This window comes from Amblyraja radiata, chromosome 22 (genome assembly GCF_010909765.2).
Source record: "Amblyraja radiata isolate CabotCenter1 chromosome 22, sAmbRad1.1.pri, whole genome shotgun sequence".
NCBI classification, from domain to species: Eukaryota; Metazoa; Chordata; class Chondrichthyes; order Rajiformes; family Rajidae; genus Amblyraja; species Amblyraja radiata.
In genome coordinates this window covers 10,184,281-10,201,502 of record NC_045977.1, presented here as the reverse complement: position 1 = coordinate 10,201,502, position 17,222 = coordinate 10,184,281, and the positions used below count along the sequence as shown (strand labels likewise).

Here is a 17,222-nt window from a genome sequence, read left to right as displayed (position 1 = left end):
GAGGCAACATACCATCCTGGAATCGATCTTGTGATCACAAAAACTGTCCGTTTCTTCAGCTATAGAGAGCTGTGTTTCTATTTGCTCCGTTGACCTTTTCACTCTTGCTCTGCCGAGTGATGACATAGTCTTGACAGCGGCTACACTCCCCAGGGAGCCCTCTTCTGCAGCAGAATCCAAACCCAGATACTGGTTAGAGAGCAGAATGCCCACAGGAGCCCCTGAACTACCTGCTTGCTCTATTTTGTCTGGCTGGCAGTTACCCAGTTGTGCTCTGCCTGGACGTCTGCAACTGTGGGATGATCGCCTTGTGAAATACTCACATGTCAACAGCTCTTAATTCCTGCACCTGTAATTGTCCAGGATGCATGTCAGCAGTGTACTGATCTGCCATGCCTCAATAAAAAACATATTTTTCCCCATTCACTAGAATCCCAAATTTTGTACTCTGTAGAAGAAACATTCTGTTGAATTATATTTCCTATTACTTTTCCATTTCACAGCATTTTCATGTTTATTCTACCCAATATTGGAAAGGTAGTCCATTGGGTATTATAAATACAGCAGGTCTTATTAATATAAACAAGCAAAAGAACATTGTGTGACCTCTGCTGGCCCCCACCCTCTCTACTCATCATATTTGATGAATATGATTTATTTCTACAACTTTCATTCTGTTTACGCACAAGGAACACAGTGCAGAAATGACTCATAACTAAGTCGGTGAGCAAGGTGTATGTGGGTGAAGCAATGGACTGTCAACTCATAAGGTCATAAGTCATAGGAGCCGAATTAGGCCAATCGGCCCATCAAGTCTACTCCGCCATTCAATCATGCATACCCTCCAAACCCCATTCTCTTGCCTTCTCCCCATAACTCCTGACCCTATACTAATCAAGAATCTATCTATCTATCTCTGCCTTAACAATATTCACTGATTTAGCCTCCACAGCCTTCTGTGGCAAAGAATTCCACAGATTCACCACCCTCTGACTAAAGAAATTCCTAATCATCTCCTTCCAAAAGGAACATCCTTTAATACTGAGTCTATGACCTCTATTCCTAGACTCTCCCACTAGTGGAAACATCCTCTACACATCTACTCTGTCTACACCTTTCACTATTCAGTAAGTTTCAATGAGTCCCCCCCCCCCCTCATCCTTCTAAATTCACCAGCGCGTGCAGGCCCAGTGCCATCAAACACTCATCATATGTTAACCCACTCATTCCTGGTGTCATTCTTGTAAACCTCCTCTAGACCCTCCAAAAGTCAACAAATCTTTCCTCAGATACGGGGCCCAAAATTGCTCACAATATTCCAAATGCGGCCTAACCAGCGGCGTATAGAGCCTCAGCAATACAGCCCTATTTTTGTATTCTAGTCTTGAAATAAATGCTAGCATTGTGGTTGCCACTGTAACTATTCTTTCTTTGATGTTGTATTTCTATCGTGAATCTATTCTCTTCCTTCCTCTCAGTTGATGTTCCTTTTAAAGAATATGTTGAGTACATGATGAAGCCTCAATCTTTGAAGTCTTTGGGTAATGGTAAGTTGTTTTTAATCTGGCTAAAAATATGTTGATTCTAAACCCAACCATTTGTGCAAAGTATGTCCAAGCAACAAAGAAAACATTCGATGAAAACAATTGAAGCCTTCTGTTCAAACAGGATTAGTGCGCGCTAGTCAACTGTTGAACTTAATGCAGTCAACAGTTCCAGATATGTTTAAACATAGGGCACTGAGTGAATCAATAGTAAACAGCATTTACATTTGTTATTATAACAAGTCAACTCAAACTCCACTTTTAAAGTGAACTATTTCATAAGATGAAAATTGACAAAATGTATTGTTTCTCGTGCTTCTTTACTTGCTTTTAACCCTTGTTCAATTTCATTTATCATTGATGAAGATTCAAAATGAGAACAGCCAAAGCTGAGAGTCCCTTGTGATTTTCCACCTTGATGTGGGGAGCTACCTCAGCTGGTGAACATTAGGCACCAGTCTCCATCGCAGAGCATCACTTAGTAATGCTGGGTTTTGTTAACTATCGTTTCTGTACATTCCCTTAAGGGCCTGTCCCACGAGCATTCGACTGCATGCGGCAAGCGCGACCAAACCGGAAGCGGGGGCCGCGCGGAGGTCGAGTGATCCCCGTACAGGGCCTGTCCCACGAGCATTCGACTGCATGCGGCAAGCGCGACCAAACCGGAAACGGGGGCCGCGCGGAGGTCGAGTGATCCCGTACGAGTTGACGTGAAGTTCGAGCGAAGTCCGCGGGAAGTTTGCACATGACATACTGCGTCAAGACGCTGCGCACGCCCGTCGAGGTGGTGCGTACGGCCTCAATGCGGCTGCGGGCCGGTAGGCCGTTGCCGCACGGAATTTTTGGACAGTGTCAGTTTTTCGGATCCCCGCACGATGTCGGGACCAGCTCCGCACAACTCCATACGGATCTGGCGATCGAAGTGGGACCGGCCCCGAGAGGCCATACGGCTGAAGCGACCATGTTAGGTCGCGCTTGCCGCATGCAGTCGCATGCTCGTGGGACAGGCCCTTTACCGTAAGCCAGTTAACTAGATGGTTGCAGTAAGACTGTAATGTGCTCAATGACCTCAGAGTCATAGTCTTGCAACACGGAAACAGGCTTTTGGGTGCAACTTGTCCATGCCTCATCTATGCTAGTCCCACCTGTCTACATTTAACCCATATCCCTCTAAACCTTTCCTATTCATGTCCAAATGTCTTTTAAATGTTGTTACGTTGCACTCTTTCCAGCGTAACACGATCCTACAGCAAGGTGATCGAAACAGAACACTGTACTCCAAACATGGCCTCATTTTAAAAAGCATTTCACTTTCCGGACGACCCTTTGCCTGCCAACTTCACCTTGTCATAATTCAGAATTTTAACTTGTGGGCCTCCCTTGTCTTTATCCATAATTATACTTGTGTTTTTGTTTTGTTGGAACAGATACACTGTACTTTTTTGGAGATAACAATTTTACAGAGTGGGGCTCTCTCTTCAAAACATACATCCAGCCTCCATACCGCCTCCCTGGGACCAAAGGAGCTTACAGCTTTGGGATAGCTGGTATGTCCATAGCTGATTATGAAGCATTCACATCTGTTGCTGAATGGTCATTTATAGGTGACGTGTAACGTTGCATTTCTGAAAGTATAAACAAGCATTGGTGATCAGAACAGATGAGCATAAGTGTGCACACACAATTGCTGTGTAAACAAGGTCTGCAAACGTTCAGAGGGCATGGAGTATCTTAATAAAAAGACTTGGTAACTTTAGTAGGATGCCTAACTGGAAGGACAACCCTTGGCCAGTGATAGATGGATATAGATGAAGGGAGTTTTGATAGGCAGATGGGTTGATAAAGGCTAAACAAAATCAAAAGCCAAAAGGTGAGATAAGGATAGAAGAATTGCAAATTGTGAAGTCAGATGGAGGAATGTATGTGGAAGGGGAAAGGAGGGGAGAAATGGGTGCAAGTCCAGTCGGGGGCATAGAGATTGGGGGTGGGGGGTGGGGTGGTTTAGTTACCTAAAATTAAGGGAATTCAATATCCATGCCCAAGCAGAATATGAGGTCTTATTTCTCCAGTTTGCATCTGGCCTCACTCTGACAATGGAGGCAGCCCAGGACAGGAAGATCATTATGGGAATGGAGAGTTAAAAAAATGGCTAGCATCCAGGAGATCAAGCAGGCCTTGGTGGACCAAGTATAAAAGTGTTCAACAAAATGGCTGCCAAGTCTATGCTGGGTCTCGCTGATGTAATGGAGGCCACATTGGGAACACCGGATGCAGCAGATGAAATTAGAGAACGAGCACCTGAACCACTGTCTCACTTGGAAGGGTTGCTGTGGTGCCTGAATGATGCGAGGGAGGAGGAATAGGGACAGGTGTTACATCTCCTGCAGTTACTGGGGAAAGTATCCGGGGCAGTGGGTGGTTCGGGGAGGATGGGATCAGTGAACCAAGGAGATGCGGAGGGGGCGGTCTCTGCGGAAAGGAGTGGAGATGGGAAGATGCAATTGGTAGCAAGATCGCTTTGGAAATGTCAGAGATTGGTGCATTAGATACAGATGCTGGTTGGGTCAATGGTAAGAACTGTCCTTATTCCATCTGGTGAGAGGGCGAGCGAAAGCATAACACGGTACAAAGGAGACACAGGCGAGGGATCCATCTTAAGTTTTCTGTTGGTTGTGTCTTTCAAGGAGCAAGTACAGGAGTGCCTTTTCACTGGCATGGAGCAGGATATTCTGAGGTTGTATACGGACGAAAGGTGAGAATTTCAGTTAATTTATCAGGTGTAGAATTATAAACAATATCTGAAGTAAAATTATTCAGCCCTTCATGTTATGAAGCCCGGTCATACCTCCTCACCCTTGCTCCCGTCCAGCAGAATGTACAGAAGCTTGAAAGCACACACCAGACTGAGAAACAGCTTCTTTCCCTCTGTTATTAGGTTTCTTAACAGTCCTTCCATAAGCTAAGTATTGTTCAATTCACCTCTATCCCATTGTGGACATTGGACATTGTCTATGGAACTGATGCACTACAATGCAGGCAAATTCAATGCTAGCATTTTTCTCAAGAGGACTGGAATACAAAATCAAAGATGTAATGGTGAGATTCTATAAGGCGCTGGTCAGGCCGCATTTTGAGTACAGTGAACAAATTTGGGCGCCATTTCTGAGGAAGGATGTGCTGGCTCTGGAGAGGGTCCAGAGGAGGTTTACAAGGATGATTCCAGGAGTGAGTGGGTTAGCATATGATGAGCGTTTGACAGCACTGGGCCTCTACTCGCTGGCTTTTAGAAAGTTGAGGGGGGACCTGATTGAAACTTACAGAATAATGAAGGGCATAGAGAGGGTGGAGGTGGAAAGGATGTTTCCACTAGTGGGAGAGTCTAGAACCAGAGGTCATATCCTCAAAATTAAAGGGCGCTCTTTACTAAGGAGGCGAGGAGAAACTTCTTTAGTCAGGGGGTAGTTAATCTGTGGACCTCATTGCCACAGAGGGCTGTGGAGGCCAAACAGTGGATATTTTTAAGGCAGAAATGGACACATTCTTGATTAGAACCAGTGTCAAGAGTTATGGGAAGAAGGCAGGAAAATTGGAATAGGAGGCAGAGATCAGCCATGATTGAATGGTGGAGTGGACACAATGGGCCAAATGGCCTAATTCTACTCCTATAACTTGTTGTGAACTGTTCTACACTATCTTCCCCTTTGCTCTTAGTATTATACTCAAGTTTGGCTATTGTATTTATGCATAGTATCTCGTTTTTAATAGCGTGCAAAAATAGGTTTACACTGTACCTCAGTATACGTGACAATAATAAACATAAAATTATGCCAAATTTGAGCTATTAAATTATTTCCCCACTGCTCCTCAACTTTTCACTTAAAAATATATACACACACACAATAACCTGTTTAAAGTTCCTGTTGAATTTGCACCCTGCACTATACAGTCCAGATGATCAAAACCTTATGACAGATAAAGTTTATTACTAAAGAGTATGAGGGGATACATTATAAAGAAAAAATGATTGGGTGGTTACCATCAATGGAAAGACAAAGAGCAGAAGACAGAGTCTTGGTGTTTAAATGCATAATTTCTTGATGTTTAAAGCCATTTTGAAATAAAAATGAATAGTAATTTGAGCACAAAGCAAGGGCTTACTACATTTTGTACAAGCTGATGGCTGAGACACAGATTTAAAAAAATGAACACAGTCTTTCTTGGACACCCTTTGAAATAATCTGCGGTCTTCCAACAGATGATTATGAAGCGAGGCTTATACTTAAACAATTTGTATGAGGGGAAAAAAGGATTTTAAAATTAAGTATTCCAATCAACTGAAAGGGGAGGGGGGGTGTAAATTAATGTATTCTGGACCAGTATATTGGCTCTAATCTTTTTTTAATGCTTTGGCCAGCGCTGGTTTCTTTATCCACCAGACAAAACACCAGAGTTTCACCCAAACAAGACCACCCTGTCGTGGATACTTGACACATATCCATATTTATCAGAGGAGGACAAACCACTGGAGTGTACCATACACCCAGGAGAAGTAAGTTAATAATGCACATTTTATAAATTGTTCCTACACATAACTAATCAGAACAAAAAATCTTCAATTTATCACCAGTCTTTATGATGAGAGAGAAAAATATAATAAATCCAGGTGAAAATGGGTGCTAATTTAAAGGAATTCTTAAGGTCATAGAGTGATACAGTGTGGAAACAGGCCCTGCGGCCCAACCTGCCACATGTCCTAGCTACACTAGTCCCACCTGCCCGCGTTTGGTCCATTTCCCTCCAAACCTGTCCTCTCTATGTACTTGTGTTTCTTAAATGTTTGGCATGGTCCTTGCCTCAACTACCTCCTCTGGCAGCTTGTTCCATACACCCAGCACCTTTTGTGTGAAAAAGTTACCCCTCAGTTTCCTATTAAATCTTTTCTCCTTCACCATAAACCTATGATTTCTGGTCCTCGACTCACCCACTCTGGGCAAGAGACTGTGCATCTACCGGATCTATTCCTCTCATGACCAAAATCAAACTGATTGCTAAGGCGACTAAAAATGTATTCCTGGAAGAGGACTATAGGGGTCTTGAGAGGGTTACCCAGGGTGAGAGGAAGTGCTTGGGAAATGAAAGTGAAAGTGAAAAAGATTGTTTCAACAAAATGTTATCTCAAAACTTAAATTATGCTTGGTGCAATAGATTTCAAATCTGAAAGGGTGACCTTATTGTTGAATGTAAAATGGCACTGGGCCAAACACCTGCTATACTTAAATTGCCATATTTTGATTTGAGACCACAACATTGATGGAAACTTGTTCTTCCTTTTGCAGATACTGTATTTTCCAGATCACTGGTGGCATGCTACTTTTAATATCGACAGCTGTGTCTTCATTTCTACATTTTTAGGGTAAACTCTTGTGAACTCTAGGAAAAGATGCATGCTTACCCAGTTCATTTCCTGAATCTACACTGGATCAAGACCATATGATCTTCTAAAAACAGCTGCCCAAAATTGGTATGCGAACATGACTGGAAAAAGCCATGCCAAGGTGTAAACATAAATACAACTGAGCTTCCAACCCAACCTACAAATGAAAAGAGAAAAACAGCACAGGGGTTCCACCCAAAACAGTATCTAATCCTTTTCTCCAGAGATGCTGTCTGACCCGCTGAGTCACTCCAGCTTTGTGTCCATCTTCACACTATAATTTCAGTTGTCTTTTCCATTGGGGGTGGAGTGGTGCTCAGGATGCTAATTTGGGGCTGAACCACCACACACCTATACACTGGACATCATTATTGAAAAAGGTTCTCCAGCTGAACATAGAAGTCTCAGAGTTTAAAAACATTGAGTACAGAAAACTTGAACCACTATTCTATTCTGGTACTGAAACAATTCAGTTATTTTAATGCAAGAAATGTCGGAATGGTTTACAAGCTTTGTTCTATTCTCTATGGTATCTGATTGTTATTGCATGTGGAGCTGCTACATATTGTTATGGTATCTCTTAGTTTAAGAAAGTGTCCTGTGAGAATTCCTTATTACTTTAAGGTATGAAATGTTTACATTCCCTATCTCATACCACGTCAAATTAGAGCAATACCTAAAGAAACAATTTTGATTCACATTCATTTCTGGCTATTCCAACGCACTTTATAGCCACTAAGTACTTTTGAAGTGTAGTTATTGTTATATCCAAAAAATATGGCAGGTTTGAAGTTAAAACAATAAAGTGAAGGCCAGATAATCAGTTTAGTAAAGATGATTGTTCAATATTAGCTAGTACAGTCGGGTTCTCCCTTACTTCTCTTTGAAGTAATGAGAGCAATGAAACCCTTTAAGCCCCTGGCTCACTTAGGCGATTTATTTCGGCGACTACAGGCGATTAGGCTGTTGCCACATGGTCACGGGGTGAAGCCTGTATGGTCGTGAGTAGCCTCCTCAAGTCGCCTAAAGAGTCGTAACATTTTTCTGATCGCCGCTTGATTTTGAAATGCTCAAAACTTTTCGACGACTGTGGGCTTGACATAGTTGGTCTTCTCCTGTGCTGTCGTAGGTTGTCGCCAGGATGACATAGGTTGTCACCAGGCGACGTTGGTTGTCGCCGGGTGCTGACTTCGGTGAATTCCTTTGGCGACTGCCTATGTCAACCGGCGACAGGTACCAGCGACTGAATTGTCTTCAGTTGTCGCTGACAGGGTCGTTGCTTGTTGCGGGTGGACGTATGTTGTTCCCTGTGTGGTCGTACGTTGTCGTAGGTGGACGTCCTAATGGGTCTCCGGTTGTCGGTAGCTTGCCTTAGCTTGACATCGACTAGGTGGTAGATTGTCGTAGACATTGTCATGGGGGGGGGGGGAACAAGTCGCTGCTGTTTCAGCGACCTGCTACGACTGTGACAGTCGCAGAAAAAAATTGCCTATGTGGGACAGGCCCTTTAGTTTATCTCAACCAAAAATAGTGGTCCAGTATTGCACATGAACATCAGTGTTGACATTGATGCCATAAATGGGACGTGGACAATAGGTGCAGGAGTAGGCCATTCGGCCCTTCGAGCCAGCACCGCCATTCAATGTGATCATGGCTGATCATCCCCAATCCCTAAATGGATTAGCCCTTATTCTTAAACTGTGGCCCCTGGTTCACAGATCAAGTCACTCCTTCAGTGGATTGTCTGCACAAATAAAATGTAAACCAAAATAAATTGGTTTCAAATAACTGAATGAAGGCAATGATTAGTTCCCTGGTTAGCCATATTTTTTACAGGTTTTGCACAAAGACAAATGGTATACATTTAATAACCCAAGCATTTGAGAAAATGTAATCTAAATACTACAGGTGTTACAATAATTTATTTTGTAGTAAGAAATGAATTTGTCAAAAGTATTTAATGTTTACACCAAGACTTTTATAACCATCAAATGAATTAAGCACAACACGTAAAAGTGACATTAACTGACACATTTAAGTAACGTTAGAACATTCAGGATATTAGTCCATTAATGATAGATTGTTCTCAGACCTTTAATATTAGTTCTAAATGTTATATTCCAATGACAATGTTTTCATAGTACCTTTAGAATACTTAAAGACAGACAAATTGCAACCTGATGATTTTCAGTACAGGGTACTTGAATATTGGAAACATTTCCTGGCACTTTAACCATTATTTTTACCTGCTGCTCTTGCATTTCAACTTCTCGTTTTGGAGCCACCAAAATGAGCACAATAATGAATCAGTCAGATTCTGTGAACTAGATATCCATGTGATTAAGTTATTCTCAGGACGAAGGCTACAGAAAAGGTTAAATATTACTGTAATAAAAACAAACTGGACAAACTGAAAAAAAAATAAACATTTGAATGTAAAAACAAAACATGTCCTCGTATATCAGTATGTTTTTTTGCCATGGAGTCATACAGCAGCAACAAAATTCTTCTGGTCTACCATGTCCATGCAGACTTTCAGCTACTTATCCATACTAATTCCAGTTACTGGCACTTGACCTGCAGCCTTCTAAGCCAAGGCAATTCAAGTTATGCTGCTCCTTAAATGTTGTGAGGGTACCAGTCTCTATCAACCAGTGCATTTCAGATTCCAACCATCCCCTGGGTAAAACATTTGTCCTCAGATCCCCTCCAAATCATAACTTATGTCTCCTGGTTTTAAATGCTTCCGCTACAATCACTATCTGCACAGAAATGTTCCATCCTTCTCAGTTTTCCTCTTTGCTAGTAACCACAAACATATAATTCAAGCTATAATGTACACAATTTGAGCCTCTCTCCCAGCTTTCTCCAGCCCACATTAACGTCACCTGTCCATGTCCTCCAGAAATGCTGCCTGACCCACTCCAGCACTGTGTCCTTTTTTTGTATATCAGCAACTGTAATTCTGTTTCTACACAATGTATACTTATTGTGCATCTTCCATGTTAGAGTAACATGAAGCCATTAGCAGGCATCTTTATGTGACTAAATCATGAATATGAGCTCATGTATTCACATTTGTTTAGTACTACATTGTCAATGGCGTACCTTTCCCCACTGTTCCTTGAATATGAGAAGGATAAACATGTTACAAACAATAACAATTTATATCTAATTCATTTTGATCACTACTCGACTGATATCATCAGAACATTTATTATCTGGCATTATTTGGGCCGTGCAATGGAGTATATACAGCCGTTTGGTAAAGAGAAGTTTTATCAACGATTTACAGTAAAAGATCCATTAACCCCTTCCCACCATATTCCATATCATGCATCACAATGTAGACTCTTGCCCTCTCGACCCAATGTATCCCCTGAATAAGAAAACAGTAACAAATTGAAGTAAACTTAGATTATTTTAAAGCCAATGTATCTCATACACAACTCCTTTATTCACAACTGATGTTACTACCTTTCAGGTCTCGACCCGAAACATCACCTATTCCGTCACTCCAAAGATGCTGCCTCACCCGCTGAGTTTCTCCAGCATTTTAGTCTTACTATCTTTCAAGTGAGGACTGAAAAACATCTTCCAAATAGATTATATTTTTGTTTTGAACCTTGGGAGATTATCTGTCAGCCTCTAGTTTACGATTAGGGGGGCTAAAAGAATTGAAATCTACCCAAAAGACCTGTGTAACCGAGGAGAAAAATAAACCACGTTGAAAAAAATTAGCATCACCCATTGAAGTGGGACTTACTTTATTTGATCACAGTTTCACTGCTGGTCAGATACTGATCAGGTCACATTGTTAATTAACGTCTGAAATTCATGACATCAAAATACTATCATATGAACATAGGCCCATAAGTAGTACATGTTCAATCCAATTCAGAATAACGGGGTGGTTTCAATTCAATTTTTGTCTAAAGTAATCCCAAATTCACAACGAATTGAGATTAAAAAATATTTCATCAGGAAAATTAAAATCAATGCAATTCATGAAAGATTACATTTGGCATCTTTGAGTAGTTACCAATGGCAAAGCAATGGACTTGTTATTTTGCATATTTAACTGGATTCTATACACTATCTCCCCATGCAGGTCTAGTTTCCTCATATGGGTCAAGGTTCAACAATCCGAAACGATGATCAAATGGTCTGAATAACAATCATAAAGCCAAAGCAATTGTGAGCCATCTTCCGTTTGTTTTGGATCAGGGTAGAGAAGGGTGGATAAGCAGGAGTTTGGGAAAAATAGTCTGCCCGGCCTTGAAAATTATGTCTAAAGCTAGAGCAATATTGAGTGAATAATTCGACTATTCGTCTTCTCAGCTGCAGGAATGCAAAGTAACACCTCCTGAATCGAGATTAGTGCAGTGAAGTATTCCTCGTATGGTCAAAAGTTCATAAGGATAATCTGAGGCAATCTTCAGGTTTCATCAAATTCTTCAAAAATTCCACACTTCAATTTCTGGAGGAACTTTATGCCTTAACAATATCCCACTGGCAGCCAATAGTCTTTACTCAAATGTAATCACTGATGTAGTTAATACACTAATCAACTTGAATACATCAAGCTACCACAAGCAACAATGTGAAAATGGCAAGTAATCTTATTGTGTGATAAACAGTGGCCAGGAATCCATGTGTAATTGCCTTGCTCTCTGAAACGGTGTCAATGGATCCTTTACATCTGTTAGGATGGGCATGACCTCTACTTAATAGGCCAACACTCCTTCAGAATTAATGTGTGGGCTCAGGACACTGGACTAGGATTGGAACCCATAACCCTCGGATTCGGAGGTGGGAGTGTTAACTCTATTGACCATTTATTAAGATGTACGCAAGATAATAAGGAGACCTCTCAGCTGGCTGGAAACCAATAGAATAGTCATTTAATTTGCACTGTAAAACTGAATGGAAATCATAACAATTCCAGGCCTCTTGCTATCTTCAACAATATGTGTATCAAAAAAAGTGGGTTTTTAAACATATAATGAACTAAAACCAAACACTACTAGTGCATTGACAAAGCAATATTATATGAAGTTAGAATATTCAATCTAAAGCAAATACACAAGAATAATATCTTGCACTCAATTTCTTGATCGTATTCAAGGATATCACAGTCAGATATTGGTCATGGGTTAGTGAGTGACCAAAGTTCCAGTGGAGTGCCAAGCAAACTATTACCATTACACTCCCAAACTGGATGTTTGTATCATATGTTTCCATCCCTTCACATATTCACTGAAGGCTGAGGTCACTGGAACCAGCATCCACAAGTACGATGCTTAAGTCTGTCAATAATGTTTACAAGAGCTGTACAAGAGAGCGGTGGAGGAGAGATATGGACAATTATGGATTGGAATAATATACATGTTAATCGAAATTTCAATTATTTATAAACTTTATTAACATAATGAATGTTCTCTTAAAACACCTTGGAAATGGGAATATCTCAATACTTGCAATCAAATGTTCTAAGTTTATTCTAATTTCCTGAAAACTATCAAAAAAGGAAACAAAATTTCTAGGAATCATTCATTTACAGAAATACTGAATAAAAGCAACCCAAGTCAGGGATCTCCCAGACTGATAGCACATGTTTATGGAGATTTCCTTTTTAAAAGCCAGAGAAAGAAACACTGCAGGTGAGAGAGCTAAGATGTGCAATTTTCACCAACAGTTGCCTTGTTTAATGTTGCAAGTTGTAGGAGCGGAGCAGTGGAAGAGTGAACGAGCATGCAACGAGTGAACGAGACGACCAGGCTGTGTATAGAGTAGGTTACACAATTCTGTATTCCAACATTTCTGGTGAAGTATTCAGAATCTGCATGGAAACACTCCAGTCACATTTGCTACAAGTACATTCTACCTTGAATGGTTTATACTGGCCTTGTTAACTAAAGCTAGGCAAGTTAGTTGCTAATTTAAAATGACCCATGTATATGTGCAAGGTAGAGTCTCTTGTTTTAAATATTCTGCAGACTTAAACTCGTGCATTGCACCCAATACAGACTTTTAGCTTCTGACTTGCAAGATCCATTACTTCAAGTACTGGCACAAATGAACCAAATGGCCAGTTAGTGTGCGGTCACAAAGAATATCTCCATAAAAGTCTTTTGTCCACACACACACTCCACAAGTCCTAACTCCAGGCACATACAAAATGTCTGCAGTGAACCTCAGATCAGTACTGAAACACATAAAATCCATGCCCTGATCTTGTTATTCTCTTGGTATACCACTGATGAGAGGAGTACCTTTAGTGACAATCGAGAACTCTGCGTTTGGACTTTAGTTGGTGCGCCAGCGTGCTAACAGAAAGGCAGCACACTTTGACAGCAAGGCAATCTAAAGGAGAGAAGGCATTGGAGTGAAACACAAAGAGTGCATAAAACAAGTCGCCTCAAGATATTTTGATGTCAGAGATTTTCATTTTTCAGTCGGATCACATACCAACATTTACAATCAAAAACACACTCAAATATGGTATGGAACAAGAAACCAATTAATTTGTTCTTTAAATTTAAAAATCAAAGATTCCAAAACCGTGTAAATCAGATTACCCCCCAACCCCCACCCCACTACACCAAGCATTATTAAAGAGCCAGTAACACTTTAATAATTTTTCCGAGTTCTTCTGGCAAATAAGATTTATATACATGCATGTAAAATAAATTTAAACACAAGCAGGTACAGAGGTGCAGGTGGCACCTGCACATCCCCTCTCCCTCAGTCGGTCATCTCCGTGGCTTGCTCACTCTCGCACATCTGGTTAGTCCAATCATCGAGATGCTGCTGTAGTGCAAATGTGCAAGTCCTGATGGGCTGAAATCCAGTTCAGTAATCTTCTACCCAGCCATTTTCCGATATAAACGCATCGATTACCTCCTTCATGGCCAGGTTTGGAATCAACTGTTCTTGGGTCAATGGACTTCGAGTCACTGGATCAAAGTGACCCACCCGCTGAAAAAGGCACAGAAGAAATGCATTCATTTGATATATAATGCCCACAACTTTCTACAAATGTCAAAGCTTTGTCAATTTTTCCTTTGACTACCTGAAGATGCTCCTCTATATCTTTCCTGTCATATGTGATCCCACTGGGCGTGATGCATGGCTCCCTCATTAACTCAAAGCTGATCTTTCCACAAAGATAGTCGGGAATATCTCGTTTCTATAGTGAAACAAAGAAGATCAAATTATACACAGTACACCATGGAGAAACTTGTAATACCTGCTAATTATTTCATGACAAATGTAAAACCACTCGAGAAAAAGTGCTTGGCATATTAATGTCTATCAAAATAGATGTTTAATTGTAATTTTATGTACAAAACTGGCATTTAGTGCACTTAAATTCATTCCAAATTCCCTTTACTACACTACAATTAGAATATTTTGATTAAATCTATATATACACAATCATCTTAATTATCGGTCGGGCAGAGGATGTCAGAGCTCTGAGGTTGGGGATGGGTTCGGAGTCTCGAGGTCCAGCTGAGGTGGACGGGCCTCGTTGCCATGGACTGAGCGGGTGGGGGGGGGGGGGGGGGAATAGAAGAGATGAGTACTTTTTGTAACTGTTGGTGCCTCTGTGGCAAATCTTTTGTATACTTTGTCTGCGAAAACTAAGAATTCCACTGCACCTAGCTAGGTACAAGTGACAATAAAGTATCATCATCATCATCAACATCATAGTTTTGCCTGTGACTCTTGGAGTAGGATTACTTTTTGTTGATCCCGACTGTCAAAAGTGCCTAATATCCACCAAACTCCTTTGCAGTATCACCCATGTTGCCTCTGGGCATACAAACAAGGCCACATTCCCATTTTGTTCCTAGATGAGCTATTGGCCCCAGGTAAGCAGAGTTTCCAAAAAAATGTCCTCCAATTTCAAAACGCATCTTTTTTTTGTTTAGTTTATTGTCACGTGTCTACAGATGAACTGTCAGCATCTACAGCAAAATACTCATAGACCCCATTTCAGTTAGATGCATTCAACTGCTGTTGCTTTGCACATGTCTAGATGCTTTTTAAGGTTTCTTGTTTAAATAAATCAGCCCATGATTTGACTGGAAATCAGATTGGGGAGACTGGAGCAGAGAGCAGCAGCAAACATGACTGGACTGGAAAGAGGGTCAACAATGGCCAGGTTGAAGAAGAAATTAGAATGGAGAGATTACCCGTGATCTCAATAGGAAAGGTCAAAAAAATAAAGGGCAAGGGCACAACTGATATAGGAGCAGGAAAGGATATACAGATTAAAAAGTACAAAAAGGAATTGGAGGGATAAGATATATATGCATTTGGATAGACAGGATGATTAGGGATAGTCAGCATGGCTTTGTACATAGGAGATCATGTCTTATGAATCAGATTGAGTTTTATGAAGTAACCAAAAAGGTTGATGAGGGCAAAGCCATAGACATTGGCTACATGGACTTCAACAAGGTATTTGATAAGTTTCTGCCTAGTAGTCTGCTCTGGAAGGTTAGATCGCATGGGATTCATGAAGAGCTAGCTGACTGGATAGAGAAGTGGCTTTGTGGAAGGAAGCAAAGGGCGATAGTGGAAGAGACAAAGAACTGCAGATGCTGGTTTATACCAAAGATGGACACAAAGTGCTGGAGTAACTCAGCAGGTCAGGCAGCATTAAATGATACAAAAAAAAAAAAACCCAGCAGCATTTGCAGCAGAACGGCTTAATGTAAACACCAATGATTTTCATTTTCGTTCTGCTTCAATGTTCTTTTCCCTCTTCTTCACATTTCCATGACTACATTTGCTGTCCACTAAGCAAACTGTTAAATACATTCAAATTGATATGTGGTTCATCCCTGTCAACCCTCCCCCTAAAGCAGGACACATGCAACTTGCATATGCCATCAAATTAGATCCTAGGAATGGCAAATGGCGTTTTTTTCCAATGTGGTTGCTCAGACATAATAATAATAATAATAATAATAATAATAATGGATGGGATTTATATAGCGCCTTTCTAATACTCAAGGCGCTTTACATCGCATTATTCATTCACTCCTCAGTCACACTCGGTGGTGGTAAGCTACTTCTGTAGCCACAGCTGCCCTGGGGCAGACTGACGGAAGCGTGGCTGCCAATCTGCGCCTACGGCCCCTCCGACCACCACCAATCACTCACACACATTCACACACAGGCAAAGGTGGATGAAGTGTCTTGCCCAAGGACACAACGCACTCCAAGCGGGATTCGAACCGGCTACCTTCCGGTTGCCAGCCGAACACTTAGCCCATTGTGCCATCAATAGAGTCACACATAGAGTGTAAAGTAGTGTAACATCTGCCAATGTCAATCACTAAATGTTCAAACATAGAATAGGTACAGTACAGGAACAGGCCAAACTAAATCTGTGCCAAGCATGATGCCAAGATCAATTTATGTCATCTGCCTACACATGATCCACATCCATCCATTTCCTGCATTTCTATGCATCTATCCAAAAGCCTCTTAAACGTCACAATCATATGTCCCTCTTCCACCATCCCTGGCAGCACATTCCACCCATCGCCCTCTGTCTACAAAATTGCCCTACGCATCTCCTTCCATATTTGCACCTCTCAACTTAAGCCTATGCCCTCTAGTCTTTGGCATTTCCACCCTGGGGAAAAAAATTTCAGTATCTACCCCCATCTATGCCTCTCATAATCTTATATATGTGTGTCATATCTCCCCCTCGTTCCAGAGAAAAAAAATCCAAGTTTGTCCAACCTCTCCTTGCAGCTAATACCCCATAATTCAGGCAACATTCTGTAAACCTCTTTTGCATCCTCTCCAAATCCTTCCTGTAACGGGGGCAACCAGAACTGCACGTTAATGTATGTGTTGCAAAGGAATATGGGGAATACGATAGCACAAATAATAAATATTAAACAAAATGCGATAGTTTGGTCTCAGTACACAGGAGTTATGTAGGCCTATTCGGCAAAGTACCTTTCTCTTCTCATCCACCTGCGAGAATAAGTCATCCATTTCATTCATGTACTTGTCCTGCAAAATATAATTAAAATCAGGATTTGAAGATGTATAAAAGGCACAAAAAAGTATATTTGTTAGTTATTCGTTAGCGTACAAACTGTGGTTGCAAGAAGCAAAATGCAAGAACAAAAACCCAAATCATCCAATTCAGAAACTTTGCAACATGGGAGAAAAAGAAATTGTTGCATATTGATAGGTTCCATTTAAACTCT

General features: G+C 41.1%; 2 protein-coding genes across 3 annotated transcripts in view; one reads left to right on the top strand and one right to left on the bottom strand.

Annotated features, from left to right (window-relative positions):
* The window catches only part of jmjd8 (jumonji domain containing 8), a 30,791-nt gene extending 22,785 nt beyond the window's left edge, over positions 1-8,006 (top strand). The window contains exons 5-9 of the mRNA XM_033040370.1: positions 1,479-1,547; positions 2,972-3,091; positions 4,229-4,296; positions 5,959-6,093; positions 6,881-8,006. Of these exons, the coding sequence (XP_032896261.1) occupies positions 1,479-1,547; positions 2,972-3,091; positions 4,229-4,296; positions 5,959-6,093; positions 6,881-6,961 (473 nt within the window). The 3' untranslated portion in view covers positions 6,962-8,006. The remainder of the gene's footprint in view (positions 1-1,478; positions 1,548-2,971; positions 3,092-4,228; positions 4,297-5,958; positions 6,094-6,880) is intronic.
* Positions 8,007-8,885: 879 nt separating this feature from the next.
* stub1 (STIP1 homology and U-box containing protein 1) overlaps positions 8,886-17,222 on the bottom strand; it is a 37,720-nt gene continuing 29,383 nt past the window's right edge. Inside the window, exons 5-8 of one of the 2 annotated variants that reach the window (XR_004415300.1) lie at positions 16,966-17,022; positions 14,054-14,170; positions 9,738-13,959; positions 8,886-9,705 (exon numbers count right to left, since the gene is read on the bottom strand). Coding sequence is in view for 1 of the 2 variants with exons in the window: in XM_033040366.1 (XP_032896257.1) it covers positions 13,834-13,959; positions 14,054-14,170; positions 16,966-17,022 (300 nt within the window). In the remaining variant the exon portion in view is untranslated. Of the gene's footprint in view, positions 13,960-14,053; positions 14,171-16,965; positions 17,023-17,222 lie in introns of both variants that reach the window. The other variant, XM_033040366.1, reaches the window with a different exon arrangement.